The 21,265-nt window shown below is 43.5% G+C and overlaps 1 protein-coding gene across 2 annotated transcripts in view; it reads right to left on the bottom strand.

Moving 5' to 3' along the window:
• LOC132768003 (ultra-long-chain fatty acid omega-hydroxylase-like) overlaps window positions 1-15,447 on the bottom strand; it is a 48,581-nt gene extending 33,134 nt beyond the window's left edge. Inside the window, exons 1-2 of one of the 2 annotated variants that reach the window (XM_060763532.2) lie at window positions 15,354-15,447; window positions 6,784-7,006 (exon numbers count right to left, since the gene is read on the bottom strand). In XM_060763532.2, the coding sequence (XP_060619515.2) occupies window positions 6,784-7,005 (222 nt within the window). In that variant the 5' untranslated portion in view covers window position 7,006; window positions 15,354-15,447. Of the gene's footprint in view, window positions 1-6,783; window positions 7,007-15,353 lie in introns of those variants that run through there. The other variant, XM_060763533.2, reaches the window with a different exon arrangement.
• Between the last annotated feature and the right edge of the window lie 5,818 nt (window positions 15,448-21,265).

Genomic DNA, 21,265 nt, shown 5'->3' with positions numbered 1-21,265 from the left:
TCATGGCAGTCAAGCTGCATTAATTCTACAGTATAGATGCACTCCATGTGTTCAACAGGTTTTAATGTATTGTCAAAGGCTTTCATGGCTGGTATCACTGGGTTGTTGTAGGTTTTTTCGGGCTATATGGCCATGTTCTAGAGGCATTGTCTCCTGACGTTTTGCCTGCATCTATGGCAATGATGGGCAATCTTTTGAGCTTGATGTGTCAAAATTCGCCAAAAAGAAACTGAGCATAACTCAGGCGGGGTGTCACTTTGAGAAAAAAAAAACATAATGTTGTGATAGCCACAGGGAGGAGGGAGCAAGCTTGTTTTCTGCTTCCTTGCAGACTAGGACGCGGAACAATGGCTTCAAACTACAAGAGAGGAGATTCCATCTGAACATAAGGAAGAACTTCCTGACTGTGAGAGCCGTTCAGCAGTAGAACTCTCTGCCCCGGAGTGTGGTGGAGGCTCCTTCTTTGGAAGTTTTTAAACAGAGGCTGGATGGCCATCTGTCAGGGGTGATTTGAATGCAATATTCCTGCTTCTTGGCAGGGGGTTGGACTGGATGGCCCATGAGGTCTCTTCCAACTCTTTGATTCTATGATTCTATGATATTTATAGTTTAAATAACTGAAATGTATCATTGTAATATATAACTATATTTAATAAATCAAAACCTAATTATTTAACATACCTGCTTAATGACTTCTTTGTTTATCCGTCAGTCAGTTTCTTTGGTTGGTCTTGATATTATTTCACTGGTGTGGGGTGCCAAGAACTACGATAAATGAAGGGGAGGGGGAATTTTTTAACTAATCTGCCTATTAGTGACTTTTTTGTTGCTGAATTTCATTGGTGAAATGAAATGAAATGAACATCAAGCAAAAAGTGGGCGCTAGAAACAACATCATACGAAAGCTGACTGGCACAACCTGGGGATCACAACCAGACACAGTGAAGACATCTGCCCTTGTGCTATGCTACTCTGCTGCTGAGTATGCATGCCCAGTCTGGAACACATCTCACCACACTAAAACAGTAGATGTGGCTCTTAATGAGACATGCCACATTATCACAGGGTGTCTGCGCCCCACACCACTGGAGAAATTACACTGCTTAGCCGGTATTGCACCACCTGACATCCGCCGGGAAGTAGCAGCCAATAGTGAAAGGACCAAGGCAGAGACATCTCCAGCTCATCCCCTGTTTGGCCATCAGCCAGCACGTCAACGACTTAAATCAAGACATAGTTTCTTAGATCTACAGAGACCCTCGCTGGAACTCCCCAGCAAGCGAGAGTCCAAAAGTGGCAGGCCCAAACCCAGCACCTCAATCCATGGGTGATACCAGATGAGAGACTCCCCCCTGGGCACACAGAAGACTGGGCGACTTGGAAGGCGCTGAACAGACTGCACTCTGGCACCACGAGATGCAGAGCCAATCTTAAGAAATGGGGCTACAAAGTGGAATCCACGGCATGCGAGTGTGGAGAAGAACAAACCACTGACCACCTGCTGCAATGCTCCCTGAGCCCTGCTACTTGCACAATGGAGGACCTTCTTGCGGCAACACCAGAGGCACTCCAAGTGGCCAGATACTGGTCAAAGGACATTTAACCAACTACCAAATTTGCAAAATCTGTGTGTTTTTCTTTTCTTTTCTTTTTTCTTTTTCTTTTTAATCTGTGTGTTTGTTTTGCTCTATTAGAATTGTAATACAATGGTATGGTTGCTGATGACACAATAAATAAATAAATAAATTGGCGAAATCTTCAATTGAAGGTTGGTATTTTGTCCAACGCTCGGCAGCCATGATACTAACAGGAGCGGAGCGCAGGGAGCATACAACTCCTCTGCTGCACCAGCTCCACTGGCTGCCGATCTGCTACCGGGCTCAATTCAAAGTGCTGGCGTTGGCCTTTAAAGCCCTAAACGGTTCTGGCCCAAGTTACCTATCCGAACGTATCTCGGCCTATCAGCCCACCAGGACCCTAAGATCTTCTGGGAGGCCCTGCTCTCTATCCCGCCTGCTTCACAGGTGCGGCTGGCGGGGACGAGAGACGGGGCCTTTTCTGTGGTGGCCCCGCGGCTATGGAACGCCCTTCCCATGGAGGTAAGATCAGCCCCCTCATTGATGGTATTCTGAAGAAGATTAAAAACCTGGATGTTCGAGCAGGCATTCGGTTAACTCAGTGCAAAGAATGTAATGATTAAAGGGCTGGCAATATGGACGACGAAACTGGATCACGATTTTAGTCAGGAGATGAATTGGATTGTTGTTGATATATGTATTGTGTATTAAGTTTTTATGCTTTTAAACTGTATACTGTCGATTGTTATATTCTGTTGTAAACCGCGTTGAGTCGCCGTCTAGGCTGAGAAACAGCGGTATACAAGTATAGCAAATAAAAAAATAAATAAATATCCTTCTCAGCATGTGGCTCCATACTTCTCTGTATGCGGCTGCATGAGGCTGCATGTCATTGAAAATGGCTATGTGTGCCAGTGCTGACACGCATGTCATAGGTTCGCCATCACTGATCTATGGTAAGCAACCTCAAACATTGTGAGACATCACAACCTCTGAGGATGCTTGCCATAGATGCAGGCGAAACGTCAGGAGAGAATGCCTCTAGAACATGGTCATATAGCCCGAAAAAACCTACAACAACTCAACAGGTTTTAGCTCTGTGCCCCTGTCAGCTAGAATCTCTGTCTTTGTTATTTCCAAGCAGAGGAATTCAGAGCTTATATGACATTGGGAAGAAGTGACTGTGATTAAAGACCATTGGACAAACTCTGAAGTCTTGAACACATTCTGTCGCAGACTGCTCCTTTCTTCTTTACTTATCCTAGTCCACAATTTAGTTTAAGAAGTAAATGATGAATGTCACAGCTCATCTGGACGTACGCCAACTTTCTTCAGTACTTGCTCGCTCCTGGCAGTACTCCACTTTGCCACCTTTGGATTAATGCCCACTTTCAACTTGGCAGCTGTATCCCAGGGAAACTTTGCCTCCTCAGAGGTTTCTGCCAAGAAACCGGCCTCCACAAGATCCCATCATCAGACACAAAGGATCCACAACACCACAAATCCTGGATCAAGACATCAGTGAAGGGAGAGGATTTGGGGTGCTCCCCCTCCCCAAACCAAACAGGAATGGCAGGGTGCCTGTTATGAAAGAGTTGGGCTGAGCATTTTCAGAGCCTGGTTTCCAAAATGAAGGTGGTTAGACACTGCCAGCATTTTGTTCTTGACCGACTTTAGGTAAAAACTAAGTCATGTGCCTCTACCATTTTCTGTGGCTGAAAGAATATAGTTGAGGGAAGCCACAATGAAAAACATCCAAGCTCATAGAGCCACACAGAAAACTAAACTATTCCGCAAAACATGTTTTTCTTTTTCACTTCCGACTTCATATGGAAAGTACAAAAATGCACTTTCAAAACCGGATTACCATTGTGGTTAGGGGAAGGGTTGGACAGTATTTGGGGTAAGCAGGGGATTGAAATTTGGCCAAGCAAATCTGTAAAGCTCTATTCAGTCATAGAATCAAAGAGTTAGAAGAGACCTCATGGGCCATCCAGTCCAACCTCCTGCCAAGAAGCAGGAAAATTGCATTCAAAGCACCCCTGACAGATGGCCATCCAGCCTCTGTTTAAAAGCTTCAAAAGAAGGAGCCTCCACCACACTCCGGGCAGAGAGTTCCACTGCTGAATGGCTCTCACAGTCAGGAAGTCCTTCCTAATGTTCCGATGGAATCTCCTTTCTTGTAGTTTCAAGCCATTGTTCCGCATCCTAGTCTCCAGGGAAGCAGAAAACAAGTTCGCTCCCTCCTCCCTGTGGCTTCCTCTCACATATTTATACATGGCTATCATATCTCCTCTCAGCCTTCTCTTCTTCAGGCTAAACATGCCCAGCTCTTTAAGCCGCTCTTCATAGGGCTTGTTCTCCAGACCCTTGATCATTTTAGTCACCCTCCTTTGGATACATTCGAGCTTGTCAATACATTTTGTGTATCTCCTTGTAGAAGATTAACCCCCAAATCTTCACAATACATTATATTCTTCAAAATGATGTTCACATTAGTTTTTGCCTTCCTCTACCTATAATTCTATCCAATTCAGTCTATTAATTTTATTGTATGTAAGGTTTTAAAGCAGCAGTCTTTGGGAATTTTTTATTCTCTACAACTAACTGCACACAGAGAGAGAGACACACACACACAATATTAAGAGCAGCTTATCTATTTGGAGCACATCATCTATCTGTCTGTCTATTTATTTATTTATTTATTTATTTACAGCTTTTATATTCCGTCTTTCGCACCCCGCAGGGGACTCAGGGCGGATTACAGTGTACACATATATGACAAATATTCAATGCCAATTTTTGACATACAAACATATACAGACATACACAGAGGCTATTTAACTTTTTCTGGCCGCCAGGGGAGCTGTCGCTTTCATCATCCATCTGCGACGCTGATCTATCTATCTATCTATCTATCTATCTATCTATCTATCTATCTATCTATATCTGCACATATATGCGGAATTGCATATTTGTCGCAAATAGATAAGCTGCCCTTAATATTGTGTGAGCAAACAGTCTAAAGTTAGAACTAGCCAGTCTTGCAGCTTTGGACTGAAACAGGAATTAGCAGAATATAGCATGCCAGTGGGTCAAAGAGCTTGCTCCAGGTTTTGGACTAAACCCTAAAAGAGTTATCCAAGGTGCTGAACCTAGTACAGACTCAGGGTGCACTTACATTGCTTCAACTGCCATGATCCAATGCATCATGGGAGTTGTAGTTTGGTGTGACACCTGCACCATTTCTCAGAGAAGGCTAAGCACTTTGTAAAAGTACAAATGATCCCACAACATTGAGCATGGCAGCTGAAGCAGCATCAAATTGTATTAATTCTACAGTATACATGCACCCAGGGGTGGCTCAACCCATTACGCAAAGTAAACATTTGCAGTATAGTTGATTTTGCCCAGGGGCGCTCTTGAGGCACTCTTGGGGAAAAATAGGCCTTGACATATGCAAGTTGTAGTTACTGGGATGTATAGTTCACCTACAATCAAAGTGCATTCTGAACTCCACCAATGATGGAATTGAACCAAATATGGCACACAGAACTCCCATGATGAACAGAAAATATATATCAGTGATTGGTTAGGGGGTGGGGTGGGCTAAGACACTGTTTGCTTACCGTTGAAAATTACCTAGGGCCGCCTCTGCATGCACCATTAAACCCAGAGTGGTTTCACTGCCCCACTGACACATGGGTCTATCCAGTTGCTGCTTTTGTCTCATAGCTGTCCCTGCAGAATCATAGAATCATAGAATCAAAGCGTTGGAAGAGACCTCATGGACCATCCAGTCCAACCCCCTGCCAAGAAGCAGGAATATTGCATTCAAATCACCCCTGACAGATGGCCATTCAGCCTCTGTTTGAAAGCTTCCAAAGAGGCGCCCTCCACCACACTCCGGGGCAGAGAGTTCCACTGTTGAACAGCTCTCACAGTCAGTTCAGATGGAATCTCATTTCTTGCAATGCAACCTGAGCCCTGCTACATGCACAATGGAGGACCTTCTTGCAGCAACACCAGAAGCACTCCAAGTGGCCAGCTACTGGTCAAAGGACATTTAATCAACTACCAAACTCACACATTTTGTATTTTGTCTGTTTGTTTGCTTTGTTCTGTTAGAAATGTCATATAACTGACTGACACGACAAAAAAAAAATTTCTTGTAGTTTGAAGCCATTGTTCCATGTCCTAGTCTCCAGGGAAGCAGAAAACAAGCTTGCTCCCTACTCCCTGTGACTTCCTCTCACATACTTGCACTGTGGGGCAGTGCAAGTACTGATTGACAGCACCCCCTCCCCCTCATGATCATGGACTTACAGCTACTATACTCATTCTTCTCCTCAGAAGAACTAAGCTCTGCTCACTTGTGGCATAGTCCTCGAAGACGAGGAGCGGAGGAAATTTCAGAAGTGTCTCCGTGATGATAAGAACCTTATCCACATGGCTCATGACCTTATCCACAAACTGTCGCCACTAGGCTTGGGCGATCAAGAAAAAAATTGGTTCTAAACTCGTTTCGTTTCTAGGGTGCACTAGCATTTCAAAATTCTGAGGACTTCCGAAATTTAAGATTTCAAAATTTCCAAATTTCCGAAATTTCGTAAATTACGAATCGATTCGTTAATGGCGGACGCGATTGCGCAATATGCTAAAAAAACCTTCCCTCTCCCTCTGTTGTTGACTGTTGGTGTGATAAAACAAACAACTATATTATATTATATTATTATATTATATTGTTGTATATTATATTATAATATTATTATAATATTATTATATTATATTATATTATATTATATTATTGTATATTATATTATTATTATATATTATATTATATTATATTATATTATAATATATTATATTATAATATACAATTATAATATAATATAATAATATAGTAATATAATATACTATACATTACAATGCACCAGACATACGAAAATAATTACGAAATAATTACGAAATAATTACGAAAATTGGAAAAAAATGTTTCGATTCTTAATTACTCCTCACACTATTCCTTGCATGGCTCGATATTGGATGTAAGCTAATTTAAATACGAATCAATAACGAATAACGAAATTAACGAACTGGATCGCCCCAGCCTAGTCACCACGTACAAAAAATGTCTGCTCTACCTTCCTCAAAGACTGCTTGTACAAAGTCTTTGATGACCTGTGTTCCCAGCAGCCATACTTACCACACCCATGTGCCCCAAGAGCCAGTTGAGGCGTGGGGGCTCTGGGAAGCAGCGCAGTTTCTGGCATTTGACATAAAAGTGGTAGAAGAAGCCAAAGCCCTTCAAAAGCAGACGGAAGAGGACAGCCAGCAGCAAAATCAACAGGCCAGAGACAGCCACCCTCCGGAAGGAAGCCTTCTCCAGGGTCAGGTCTTCCAGTATCCAGTCCATGAGGGGCAACATTCTGGGGAAAGAAAAGGAAACAGAATCTGTGAAGAGAGACTGACAGAGAAAAGAGGAACCTGGGCGCAGGAACTGAAGCAACCCTCTCTACTCATGGACAGGACATTGGGTTGACAGTCCAGTTTTCACAGTTATTATGTCATTTGCCTTTCTGACTCATCATTTGTTGCACTATGAGCACGGAACAGGCATTGGTTAAGAGTAGCAACAAATAGACTGAAACCTGGGGAAGAAAAGTCCCACCTTCTGCAGCTCAATTTCCAGCTGAACCTGTTACACTGACCACAGAACTGAGCTTCAAACTAATGTCCAATCTTCCTTCTACTGGTAACAACTAACATAGAAAACCTATGCTGGTTGTGTTATCATGGCCAGTTACTGCTATTCTAGTTATCTTAAGTTTTTTCACAAAATTGTCAGACTATGATTTTACATTCCATGGCCATCGGGCACATTTCCCTGCCTTAATTACCTCCTTTGTGTCTTTGAAATGTTTCTTTGTTGGAAACTGGCAAGTTTTCAGGCAACAGAACAGTGAGAAACTAAAATCCTTTCCCACTGACTGCTAAATGTTGCCACTTCAAATGATAGACTTACATCAGTCTATTACTTTGTGCACTTCTTCTGGGTTGCATGAGGCCAATCATAAAGGAATATTGCAATCAAAATTTAAGTCCAAAATGTTTATGTACGAGGGGTATTTTTTAAGTAAGGTCCATTAGAACATAAGTACACAACGAAAGTTTATTTCAAAAAAGTAAATTTATTTTCAGAAAGTACATACTTCACTCTATTTTTCGACACAGTTGCCAAGTTTGTTCAAACACTTATCATACCTCTGAACCAATTTTAAAATACCCTCTTCATAAAAACTTGCCACCTACTCCGATAACCAAGAGTTCACTGTAATCAAAGAAGGGCGACCAGAGCCGTCCTCATCATGGACGTTGTCACGGCCATCTTTGAATTGTCGTACCCACTTACGCACTTTGCTTTCACTCATAACAGTATCACCGTACACTTCACAAATCTGTCGATGAATTTCTGCAGCAGGCAGGTTCCTTGCTGACGAAAACCGTATCACTGAGCAAACCTCACATGCGAAGGGTGAGTTGATAGTCTTAAACATTTTTAAAGCACAGAACAGAACCGTATAGGTTAGCTACAGAGCGGAAACTGAGCACAGTTGTTCCCGAGGCATGCTGGTACACGACGCACACGCTCGTTGCGGTATGCGTGCGAACTACTAGTGTCTACAACAAAACGGACCTTACTTAAAAAATACCCCTCGTATATATTTAAACCCACAATACAACAAATTACATATTAAACTGTCCTGAAAGAGGCTAAAAGCCACCTTAGTTGTTGTTCCTTTATTCAGTAGTTTCCGACTCTTCATGACCTCATGGACCAGCCCCATGCCAGAGCTCCCTGTCGGCCGTCACCACCCCCAGCTCCTTCAAGGTCAATCCAGTCACTTCAAGGATGCCATCCGGGATGGGTCTTGGAGGCACGGCTTTGTCATGGCTCTGGTCCTTCCTGGTGGGTCGTTCCCAGATGGTGAAGCTGGGATACACCTGCTCGGACCCCTGGTCTTTGACCTGCAACCCTGGCCTTTGACCACAAGGTCCATTCTCTCCCCCATGCTTTTCAACATCTACATGAAACCGCTGGGAGAGGTCATCTGGAGTTTTGGAGTTGGGTGCCATCTCTATGCAGATGATGCACAACTCTACTACTCTTTTCCACCTAACTCCAAGGAAGCCCCTCGGGTGCTGGACGAGTGCTAGGCCGCTGTGGCTGTCTGGATGAGGAAGAACAAGCTGAAGATCAATCCCGACAAGACAGAGGTCTTCCTGGTCGATTGTAAGCCGGATCGGGGTATAGGGTGGCAACCTGTGCGGGATGAGGTTGCACTCCCCCTGAAGTCTCAGGTCCGCAGTCTGGGTGTCCTCCTGGATTCATCACTCACGTTTGAAGCTCAGGCATCGGCAGTGTCCAGGAGGGCTTTCGCACAATTAAGACTCGTGCGCCAGCTGTGACCGTACCTCGTGAAGTCGGATCTGGCCAGGGTGGTCCATGCCTTAGTCACCTCCAGATTGGATTACTGTAATGCACTCTACGTGGGGCTGCCCTTGGAAACAGCCCGGAAATTTTAATTGGTACAATGGGCAGCAGCCAGGTTACTAACTGGTACTTCTTACAGAGAGCAATCAACCCTCCTGTTTAAGGAGCTCCACTGGCTGCCGTTCATTTTCCAGTCCCAATTCAAGGTGCAGGTTCTTACCTACAAAGCCCTGAACGGTTTGGGACCCGCCTACCTGCGTGACCGCATTTCTGTGTACGAACCCTCATGATCTCTTCAATCATCTGGAGAGACCCTGCTCATGCTCCCACCTCCTTCGCAGGTGCAATTGGTGGGGATGAGAGAGAGGGCCTTCTCGGTGGTGCTCCCCCCCAACTCTGAAACTCACTTCCCAGGGACATCAGACATGCCCCAATGCTGGCAGTCTTTAGGAGGATCTTGAAAACGTTCCAGTGTGCCTTCCAAGAATAAGGAAAATTATCTGCAATATGTCCTCAAAATGCACGTAACTACTGCTTTAGGATTGACTGCGTTCCCTCATTTACCTCTGAAAATCCTATCACATTTATATCTTACCTTGTTCACGTCAGCATTATTTTACATTTTTAATCTATTACATTTGGCCTGGCTATTGGTTTTAAATGTTTATATGTTACTGTTGATTGTTTATTGCCTATTTTTTTGTTCATGTGATATATATGATTTGTATTGTATTGATTGTTTTATTGATGTTTTGTTTATTGATGTTTTGTTTATTGATGTATTCTGGGCTTGGCCTCATGTAAGCTGCACCGAGTCCCTTGGGGAGATGGTAGCGGGGTACAAATAAAGTTTATTTATTATTATTATCCATCCATCTTGCCCTTGGTTGGCCCCTCTTCCTTTTTCCTTCCATTTTCCCCAGCATCATTGTCTTCTCTAAGCTTTCCTGTCTTCTCATTATGTGGCCAAAGTACTTCATCTTGGCCTGTAATATCCTTCCCTCCAATGAGCAGTAGGGCTTTATTTCCTGGAATATGGACTGGTTGGATCTTCTGGTGGTCCAAGGCACTCTCAGAACTTTCCTCCAGCACTGCAGTTCAAAAACATCTGTCTTCCTTCGCTCAGCCTTCCCTATGGTCCAGCTCTCACATCCGTAAGTGACTATGGCGAATACTATTGCTTTAACTATGCAGATCTTTGTTGCCAGTGTGATGTCTCTACTCTTCAATATTTTATCGATACTGGTCATTGCTCTCCTCCCAAGAAGTAAGCGCCTCCTGATTTCCTGGCTGCAGTCTGCGTCTGCAGTAATCTTTGCACCTAGAAATACAAAGTCTGTCACTGCCTCCACGTTTTCTCCCTCTATTTCCCAGTTGGCAATCATTCTTGTTGCCGTAATCTTGAGTTTTTTATGTTTATCTGCAACCCAGCTTTTGCGCTTTCTTCGTTCACCTTGATTAGAAGGGTCCTCAGCTCCTCCTCGCTTTTGGCCATCAAAGTGGTATCATCTGCATATCTGAAGTTGTTAATGTTTCTTTCAGCAATTTTAACTCCAGCCTTGCATTCGTCAAGCCCCGCACACTGCATGATGTGTTCTGCATACAAGTAGAATAGGTTGGGTGAGAGGATACAACCCTGCCGTACGCCTTTCCCAATCTTGAACCAGTCTGTTGTTCCGTGGTCAGTTCTTACTGTTGCTACTTGGTCCTTATACAGGTTCCTCAAGAGAGAGACAAGCTAATTTGGTATGCCCGTACCACCAAGAACATGCCACAATCTATTACGATCCACACAGTCAAAGGCTTTAGAATAGTCAATAAAACAGAAATAGATGTTTTTTTCCGAAACTCCCTGCCTTTCTCCATTATCCAGTGGATATTGGCAATCTGGTCTCTCGTTCTTCTGCCTTTTCTAAACCCAACTTGTACATCTGGCAGCTCTCGCTCCATGTATTGCTAGAGTCTTCCTTGCAGGATCTTCAGCATTATCTAACTGGCATGAGAAATAATGGCCACTGTATGGAAGTTTGAGCAGTCTTTAGCATTTCCCTTTTTTGGTATGGGGATATAAGTTTTTTTTTTCCAGTCTGATGGCCATTCTTGTGTTTTCCATATTTGCTGGCATATGGCATGCATCACCTTGACAGCATCATCTTTCAAGATTGTAAACAGTTCAGCTGGGATCCCGTCATCTCCTGTTGCCTAAAAACCTAAACATATTCTGAGCATGTTATAGGAAGACTTTTGCATGAAACTACAAGACAAGTTACTCTTTAAAGACAAGAAATCTTACTTTCTGAGATAAGTATATGAACCAACAGTTCCTGTTCTTTGGCAAACATAAGATAAGATTAGATACGTATCATAGAAAAACCTCCAGAGCAAGGAAAGAGGGACTGGGTGGTCAGCAGAATATCAAAGGAGCCAGGCTTAGTAAGTCAACATGAAGCAAGAATTGAGTGAAAGCAGAAGCCCCCCCTCCCATGCTGGAATGAGTGACACATATACCTGGCCACCCTGAACGAGTTCAAAGCCCAAGGGTCAGATCAACTACACCCAAGAGTATTGAAGGAACTAGCGGAAGTCATTTCGGAACCATTGGCAACCATCTTTGAGAGTTCTTGGAGAACGGGAGAAGTTCCAGCAGATTGGAGGAGGGCCAATGTGGTCCCAATCTTCAAGAAGGGAAAAAAGGATGACCGAAACAATTACCGTCCAGTCAGCCCCACGTCGATACCAGGCAAGATTCTGGAAAAGATTGTTAAGGAAGTGGTCTGCAAACACTTAGAAACAAATGCGGTCATCGCTAATAGTCAACATGGATTTATCAAAAACAAGTCATGCCAGACTAATCTGATCTCTTTTTTCGATAGAGTTACAAGCTGGGTAGATGCGGGGAATGCCGCGGATGTAGCATACCTGGATTTCAGTAAGGCCTTCGACAAGGTCCCCCACGACCTTCTGGCAAGGAAACTAGTCCAATGTGGGCTAGGCAAAACTACGGTGAGGTGGATCTGTAGTTGGTTAAATGGACGAACCCAGAGGGTGATTCTCCCCAATGCTTCCTCTTCATCCTGGAAAGAAGTGACTAGTGGAGTGCCACAAGCAGGGTCCCATCCTGGGCCCGGTCCTGTTCAACATCTTTATTAATGACTCAGATAAAGGGTTAGAAGACATGATCATCAAGTTTGCAGATGACACCAAATTGGGAGGGGTAGCCAATACTCCAGAGGACAGGAGCAGAATTCAAAATAATCTTGACATATTAGAAAGATGGGCCAAAACTAACAAAATGAAGTTCAACAGTGACAAATGCAAGGGACTCCACTTAGGCAGAAAAAATGAAATGCAAAGATACAGAATGGGGGACAATGCCTGGTTCGAGAGCAGTACGTGTGAAAAAGATCTTAGAGTCCTCGTGGACAACAAGTTAAACATGAGCCAATGGGATTTTGGCCTGCATGAATAGGAGTATAGTGTCTAGATCTAGGGAAGTAATGCTACCCCTCTATTCTGCTTTGGTTAAACCACAACTGTAATATTGTGTCCAATTCTGGGCACCCACAATTCAAGAGAGATATTAACAAGCTTGAATGTGTCCAGAGGAGGGCGACTAAAATAATCAAGGGTCTGGAGAACAAGCCGTATGAGGAGCGGCTTAAAGAGCTGGTCATGTTTAGCCTGAAGAAGAGAAGGCTCAGAGGAGACATGATAGCCATGTATAAATATGTAAGAGGAAGTCACAGGGAGGAGGGAGCAAGCTTGTTTACTGCTTCCCTGGAGACTAGGACGTGGAACAATGATTTCAAAGTACAAGAAAGAAGAGTCCATCTGAACATGAGGAAGAACTTCCTGACTGTGAGAGCAGTTCAGCAGTGGAACTCTCTGCCCCAGAGTGTGGTGGAGGCTCCTTCATTGGAGGCTTTAAAATAGGGGCTGGATTATTTATTTATTTATTTATTTATTTTGAGTATTTCTACCCCGCCCTTCTCAACCCCCAAGGGGGGACTCAGGGCAGTTTACAACCTGCACAATTCGATGCCACATTCAACAAAGTAAAAATATAACAATTATAAATAGTTAAATGTTCAAATAATACAATAAAAAGAAAAGCCACCTGTCGGGGGTGCTTTGAATGCAATTTTCCTGCTTCTTGGCAGGGGGTTGGATTGGATGGCCCATGAGGTCTCTTCCAACTCTATGATTCTATCGTAGAGTCTTGGTGGTGGGTCTTAAGCGACTGTAGAGATCTGTTCTGGATATGCATAGTGTTTCCTAATGAGGACATAGATTTCCAGATGGAAGGCAGTCCCGACAAGGGTTTGCCTGAGGCACCTTCCTCTTATACAGTTAAACCAAACCAAAATTAGAGATATGAAAATTAATTAGAGATATGAGGGTGATGCCTCTGTGGGCAGAAGGCGTCACCCTCTGGGCTGCTCAGCACTACCCCATCCAAAACACAGACATGTGCCTTTCATCTCAAGAACAGACAAGCATCCCGAGCTCTGAGGATCACCTGGGAAGGAATCCCACTGGAGCATTGCAGCGCACCCAAATACCTGGGAGTCACTCTGGACCGTGCTCTTACCTACAAGAAACACTGCCTGAACATCAAGCAAAAAGTGGGTGCCAGAAACAATATCATACGAAAGCTGACTGGCACAACCTGGTGATCACAACCAGATACAGTGAAGACATCTGCCCTTGCGCTGTGCTACTCTGCTGCTGAGTATGCATGCCAAGTGTGGAATACATCTCACCACACCAAAACAGTGGATGTGGCTCTTAATGAGACATGCCGCTTTATCACGGGGTGTCTGCGCCCTACACCACTGGAGAAATTACACTGCTTAGTCGGTATTGCACCACCTGACATCCGCTGGGAAGTAGCAGCCAATAGTGAAAGGACCTTACTTTACTTACTTAGGCGATCCCTCATTGGACGAGTAAGATGGTCTTCCATTTCTGGAAGACGCCTGTGCGTGGGTTTTTTTTAATGTGTGTAGGTCAGTGCACAACTGATCAACACACAGTCTTCACAGAGTGAGGTTCCACTGGTGATGTAGTTTAACACAATGACCGTGGCTTCTCAATCTGTTGCAGCCTTCCTCCGCCTTCACAGCCGTTATAACATGTACCATGTTATCCTCCGCCTGCTCCGCCGTTGAGGTCTTTGGGTCTTCGGACTGTGCTTGGTCTGGAACCTCCCTCGCGGCTACTCCTGGGAGTGCACGACTCCAGTTGTTGTCCCTACAGGTTCATCGGAACATGCAAGCCCCCTCACCACGACAAGGTGACAGTCCATCGAGGGGGAGTGAAAGGACCAAGGCAGAGACATCTCCAGCTCATCCGCAGTTTGAGTATCAGCCAGCACGTCAATGACTTAAATCTAGAAATTGTTTTCTAAGATCTACAGAGACACTCGCTGGAACATCTCAGCAAGCGAGAGTCCAAAAGTGGCAGGCTCAAACCCAGAACCTCAACCAAATGAGAGACTCCCACCTGGGCACACAGAAGACTGGGCGACTTGGAAGGCGCTGAACAGACTGCGCTCTGGCACCACGAGATGCAGAGCCAACCTCAAGAAATGGGGCTACAAAGTGGAATCCTCGACATGCGAGTGTGGAGGACCACCTGCTGCCATGCAACCTGAGCCCTGCCACATGCACAATGGAGGACCTTCTTGCAGCAACACCGGAAGCACTCCAAGTGGCCAGCTACTGGTCAAAGGACATTTAATCAACTACCAAACTCACAAATTTTGTATTTTGTCTGTTTGTTTGCTTTGTTCTGTTAGAAATGTAATATACAGTATATTCTGGCGTATAAGACTACTTTTTAACCCAAGAAATTCTTCTCAAAAGTCAGGGGTCGTCTTATACATGGGTGTAGTCTTATGCATGGGAGTCGTCTTAACTCTATATTTTAACTGGAATAGTTGGGGGTAGTCTTATACGCCCAGTCGTCTTATATGCCGGAATATACGGTAATTTGACTGGTTGTCCTGACACGACAAATAAATAGCACTAGCCCAGGACACTTAGGGTACAGTCCCAAGAAGACCCTCTTAGTGGCAAGCAGAGTGGTGTAGTGGCTTGAGCTTTGGACTGATTCTGGAGAACAGGGTTGTCCAGAACTTGGTTCAGTCTCAGTCTCAGGGTGAACTTGGGTCAGTCTCAGAGGAAAACAAAGGCAAGCTCCCTCTTAGCAAATCTTGCCAAGAAAACCCTATGACGGGGTCGCTGTAACTCAGAAAGGTAACATTGGCTCTCCCTTACCTGGGCGCAGAAATCCCCGTCTCTACTTGCTGTCTTCTTAGCTGCAGGGGAGGAACAAAGTCTGAAAGTCTGAGTTCCCTGCGGGACAAACACCCCCCCCCCCCTACACACACACACAAGTGCTCCACTCTGCTACAGGGACCTCAGGTGAAGCGCAGCTGCCCCCTGGTGGCCAAATGCCCCGTCTGCACCTTGCCAGCCAAACCCCTTTGGCCTGATCTGGAGTTACCGAACTTGATACAAAGGTTGTTGTTGTTGTTCATTCGTTCAGTCGTCTCCGACTCTTCGTGACCTCATGGACCAGCCCACGCCAGAGCTCCCTGTCGGCCGTCACCACCCCCAGCTCCTTCAAGGTCAGTCCAGTCACTTCAAGGATGCCATCCATCCATCTTGCCCTTGGTCGGCCCCTCTTCCTTTTGCCTTCCACTTTCCCCAGCATAATTGTCTTCTCTAGGCTTTGCTGTCTCCTCATGATGTGGCCAAAGTACTTCAACTTTGTCTCTAGTATCCTTCCCTCCAGTGAGCAGTCGGGCTTTATTTCCTGGAGGATGGACTGGTTGGATCTTCTCGCAGTCCAAGGCACTCTCAGAACTTTCCTCCAACACCACAGCTCAAAAGCATCGATCTTCCTTCGCTCAGCCTTCCCTAAGGTCCAGCTCTCACATCCGTAGGTGACTACAGGGAATACCATGGCTTTGACTAGGCAATGGATCTTTGTTGCCAGTGTGATGTCTCTACTCTTTACGATTTTATCGAGACTGGACATTGCTCTCCTCCCAAGAAGTAAGCGTCTTCTGATTTTCTGGCCACAGTCTGCATCTGCAGTAATCTTTGCGCCTAGAAATACAAAGTCTGTCACGGCCTCCACATTTTCTCCCTCTATTTTCCAGTTGTCAATCCTTCTTGTTGCCATAATCTTAGTTTTTTTGACGTTTAGCTGCAACCCAGATTTTGCACTTTCTTCTTTCACCTTGATTAACTCCATGTATATATCAAAAATACACATATCAAAAACTGCCACATACACATAAGTAGAAACAATTGGTTCTTCTCTTGAAGTATAAAGCAAAGTCTACATTTGAGAAAATGTCCTTTCTTTATTACATGCGAGTCTGAGTGCTACTTGGTTATCTCGTAGTCCTTGAAAAAGTAAACTGTCTTCAAAATATCTATCATATAACAGTCTTTGCAGACAAGCAGAAAAAAATTACAACAGCCAAACAACAGAGAGTCAACAATCAGGCACATCAAATCACCTCTCAACAAAAGATTCCCCCCAGGCACTTCCAAGCCATTAAATGCTAATCAAGGTGGTCAGTTGAAATATTCACACCTAGCTCCAGCAGACAAAAGTCCTTTGTCCCACCCTGGTCATTCCACAGATATATAAACCCATTTTCCTACTTCCAACAGACCTCACTACCTCTGAGGATGCTTGCCATAGATGCAGGCGAAACGTCAGGAGAGAATGCCTCTAGAACATGGCCATATAGCCTGGAAAAACCTACAACAACCCAAGCAGAAAAAAATTCTGGTAGGAAACTATGTTAAAATAACAAACATTGCAAATAATAAAATGTGTCCATAAAGGGTAATAGTGACAACCTTTAAGTTTGTATTGTTGAAGGCTTTCATGGCAGGAATCACTTAAAGGAATCACTTTTAAGTTTATAGCATTCTCTGTAAATTCCATCATCTGGGTTGTTGTAGGTTTTTTCGGGCTATATGGCCATGGTCTAGAGGCATTCTCTCCTGACGTTTCGCCTGCATCTATGGCAAGGATCCTCAAAGGTAGTGAGGTCTGTTGGAACTAGGAAAAAGGGTTCATATATCTGTGGAATGACCGGGGTGGGACAAAGGACTCTTGTCTACTGGAGCTAGGTGTGAATGTTTCACAGATATATAAACCCATTTTCCTACTTCCAACAGACCTCATTACCTCTGAGCATGCTTGCCATAGATGCAGGCGAAACGTCAGGAGAGAATGCCTCTAGACCATGGCCATGTAGCCCAAAAAAACCTACAACAAGCCAGTGATTCCGGCCATGAAAGCCTTCGACAATAAATTCCATCATCTGTTTCGGAAACTAATATTTTAATTGATCGAACAATTACAATTATTAGTGCTACTGGCAGTGAATTCATCTTTCATTTTCTGTTAATATTATCGATTTAATTTTCAAACCTAATGTTCCAGGCTGTATAATGTACAGCGGATCTTTATTGAGTCCATCTGGATCCTTCTGCCCTTTTCTGTGGATTTCGAGGAGGTTAGATCCATTGTGCCAAACGGATTTTATGGACTATTTATCTGCTTCATTCTGTCCCTGTATTTTATGTCATTACAGTTGCTAGAAACAATATCATAGAAAGCTGACTGGCACAACCTGGGGATCACAACCAGACCCAGTGAAGACATCTGCCCTTGCGCTATGCTACTCCGCTGCTGAGTACTCATGCCCAGTGTGGAACACATCTCACCACACTAAAACAGTGGATGTGGCTCTTAATGAGACATGCCGCATTATCACGGGGTGTCTGCGCCCTAAACCACTGGAGAAATTGCACTGCTTAGCCAGTATTGCACCACCTGACATCCGCTGGAAAGTAGCAGCCAATAGTGAAAGGACCAAGGCAGAGACATCTCCAGCTCATCCCTTGTTTGAGTATCAACCAGCACGTCAATGACTTAAATCAAGAAATAGTTTTCTAAGATCTACAGAGACACTCGCTGGAACACCTCAGCAAGCGAGAGTCCAACAGTGGCAGGCTCAAACCCAGCACCTCAATCCATGGCTGATACCAAATGAGAGACTCCCCCGGGCACACAGAAGACTGGGTGACTTGGAAGGCGCTGAACAGACTGCGCTCTGGCACCACGAGATGCAGAGCCAACCTTAAGAAATGGGGCCACAAAGTGGAATCCACGACATGCGAGTGTGGAGAAGAGCAAACCACTGACCACCTGCTGCAATGCAACCTGAGCCCTGCTACATGCTCCATGGAGGACCTTCTTGCGGCAACACCAGAGGCACTCCAAATGGCCAGATACTGGTCAAAGGACATTTAATTGAAAACCAAGTTTGCAAAATTTGTGCTTTTTAAAATCTATTTGTTTGTTTTGTTCTGTTAGAAATGTAATACACTGTTATGGTTGCTCCTGACACGATAAATAAATATGTCATTACAGTTACTTGCTTCAGGAATCCTTACAATTAAGTGGTTGGATGCCAAAGATTTAAAGTAAAACGAAACCTTTGCCTTGTTGGAAGACTTTCTAGTAACAACTTGTGTCCGCCCATGCAATGTCTACATCAAATGACCCAGCAACATTTTTCCTTGTTGATGTTGTGAACAATTGTCAGTTCAAATAGAATTTCAAAAATGATGCAATGGGTGCTTTTGAAGTAGTTGCCCAATCTTACGTTGGAGGTATTTTATGCTTTCCCCTATTGCCTCCAAGCAGGCTAGCAAGTACTTGACTTGATAGTTTTAAGAGACTTAAAATATTTGCAGATTTATGCCTATTTTTCAAATCTAGTGCAGCTCTGTGATTGTAGGTGAACTATAAATCCCAGCAACTACAACTCCCGAATGTCAAGATTCTATTTCCCCCAAGCTCCACCAGCGTTCATATTTGGGTATATTGAGTATTCATGTAGAGTTTGGTCCAGATCCATCATTGTTTGAGTCCACAGTGGAGGTGAACTACAACTCCCAAACCCAAGGTCAATATCCACCAAATCCTTCTAGTGTTTTCTGTTGGTCATGGGATCCTGTGTGCCACGTTTGGTTCAATTACATCATTGGTGAAGTTCAAAATGCTCTTTGATTGTAAGTTAACTATAAATTCCAGCAACTACAACTCCCAAATGACTAAATCATTTTTTTAGTAATGGTCACTCCTTGGGTTAGTAGGTGTCTTGTGGCCAAATTTGGCGGCATTTCATCCAGTGGTTTTTGAGTTATGTTAATCCCACAAATGAACATTACATTTTTATTTATATAGATGATGATGATTATTATTAAACTTAAATCAAGTTCCCCAAACACTGATAATTTTATTTAAAAGGCAGCATAAAAACTCTTTCTTGAAAAGTCATGATCTCCCTCATTTTTATTTAATGCCATGCCTATAAAAATGCTCTGAAGATTTTCTTTTCTTCTAACAGTGTGTTTGGTTCCTTAAACATTCAGAGTTTGGGCTCATCTGATTTTTGAAGCTAAGCAGATTCAGTCCTGGTTATGCTTGAATATCCCTATGTGACCATCCTTCCACTTTTAATAACACTCTTTTAAATCAGAAAACCAACTGTAGAAATTCGGACTGGGACAACATTTTAAAGAAGCAGCTAGAGGACCATCTGTAGGGAGTGCCTTGGTTGTATTTTCATGCATGGCAGGGGATAAGATTTGATTGGATGGCTGTGAGGGTCCCTTCCAAGTCCTTTGATTCTCTGAATCTATGAAAATTCAGCTATTTTCTGCCGTTTCTGATACTATTGATTGATAGTTCAAAGACTGTGCTTTTATCTAATTTGAAATCTAACTGCCTAAACAATTCTTCTTTTGGGTTGCTTTGAGTTTTCCAGGATGTATGGCCATGTTCCAGAAGCATTCTCTCCTGATGTTTTGCCCACATCTCTGGCAGGCATCCTCAGAGGTTGAAGGGTCCTGAATGTATCTCCTGCTATGAACCATCATGAAACTTAAGATCTTCAGGAGAGGCCCTGCTCTCGATCCCACCACTCTCGCAAACGCAGTTGGTGGGGACGAGAGACAAGGCCTTCTTGGCAGTGGCCCCCCGTCTGTGGAACTCTCTCCCTAAGGATATCAGGTTAGCCACCTCCCTCCTGTCCTTTAGAAGACAACTGAAAACCTGGCTCTGGGGCCAGGCGTTTGATTAGAGGCCAGCGGCAATAGGAGAAGGAAAGTTGGATTTTGCGACATGGATTTTCCCGGCATGGCTTGGTTTTGACACGTTAATCTATTAATTTATTGTTAAATTTTACTGATGATGTTGTATAATGTTTTAAAATGATTTTATTGTGAATTGTAATTTTTATGGTAATTATGCTATCGTCTGATGCTCATGTGAGGCCGCGCTGAGTCCCCCTTTGTGGGGAGAAGGGCGGGATATCAATATATGAAATAAATAAATAGATGTGGGTGAAACGTCAGGAGAGAATGCTTCTGGAACATGGCCATACAGCCTAGAAAACTCAAAGCAACCCATTGATTCCGGTCATGAAAGCCTTTGGCAACACAATTCTTCTTTTCTTTCACATTTCTTCTCTTATAAGTATTTTTTTTAAAAAAATAGTTTTTATTAAATTTTCAAGTATACAAAGTTAAAATCACGAGTCTTATCTACAAGTGTTTATTAGCAAATTAAAAAGGAGAAGAAAAAAGAAAGAGGGAAAAAAACATAAAAGAAGTGGAGGTGGTAGAGGAGGATAGGGAGGGGAAGAAATGAAACAAAAAGAAAGAAAGGAAATAGTGGGGAAAAAAGAGGAGAAGAAGAAGAAAGAGAGAAAAAAGAGAGAGAGAGATCAGTAACAAAACCTCCCTTCTTCCCTAAAATGGCTTTCAAAATTTCTCTTACAACAGCTCTTTGGAGTTGTTTCTTTTCTAGTTTGTAGGCATCAGTGCTTTCACTTTTCTTTCTATCTCCTTTCCTTCCTTTTCCTTCCCCTCCCATTTCTTCTCTCTCCTTCTCCATTTCATCCTTTCTTCCTTTCTTCTTCTCTTCTCTTTCTATCTTCTCTTCTTCCTCTCATCACTCAACTTGTCTTTATTTCTTTTCTTTTCTCAGTGTTCCTCTTGTTTTCTTTTTCTTTTTTCCTTATTTTCCCCCCTTTGTTCTATTATTATTATTATTATTATTATTATTATTATTATTATTATTATTA

This window comes from Anolis sagrei, chromosome 2, assembly GCF_037176765.1.
Source record: "Anolis sagrei isolate rAnoSag1 chromosome 2, rAnoSag1.mat, whole genome shotgun sequence".
Classification (NCBI taxonomy): Eukaryota; Metazoa; Chordata; class Lepidosauria; order Squamata; family Dactyloidae; genus Anolis; species Anolis sagrei.
This window is presented reverse-complemented; position numbering and strand designations above follow the sequence as displayed.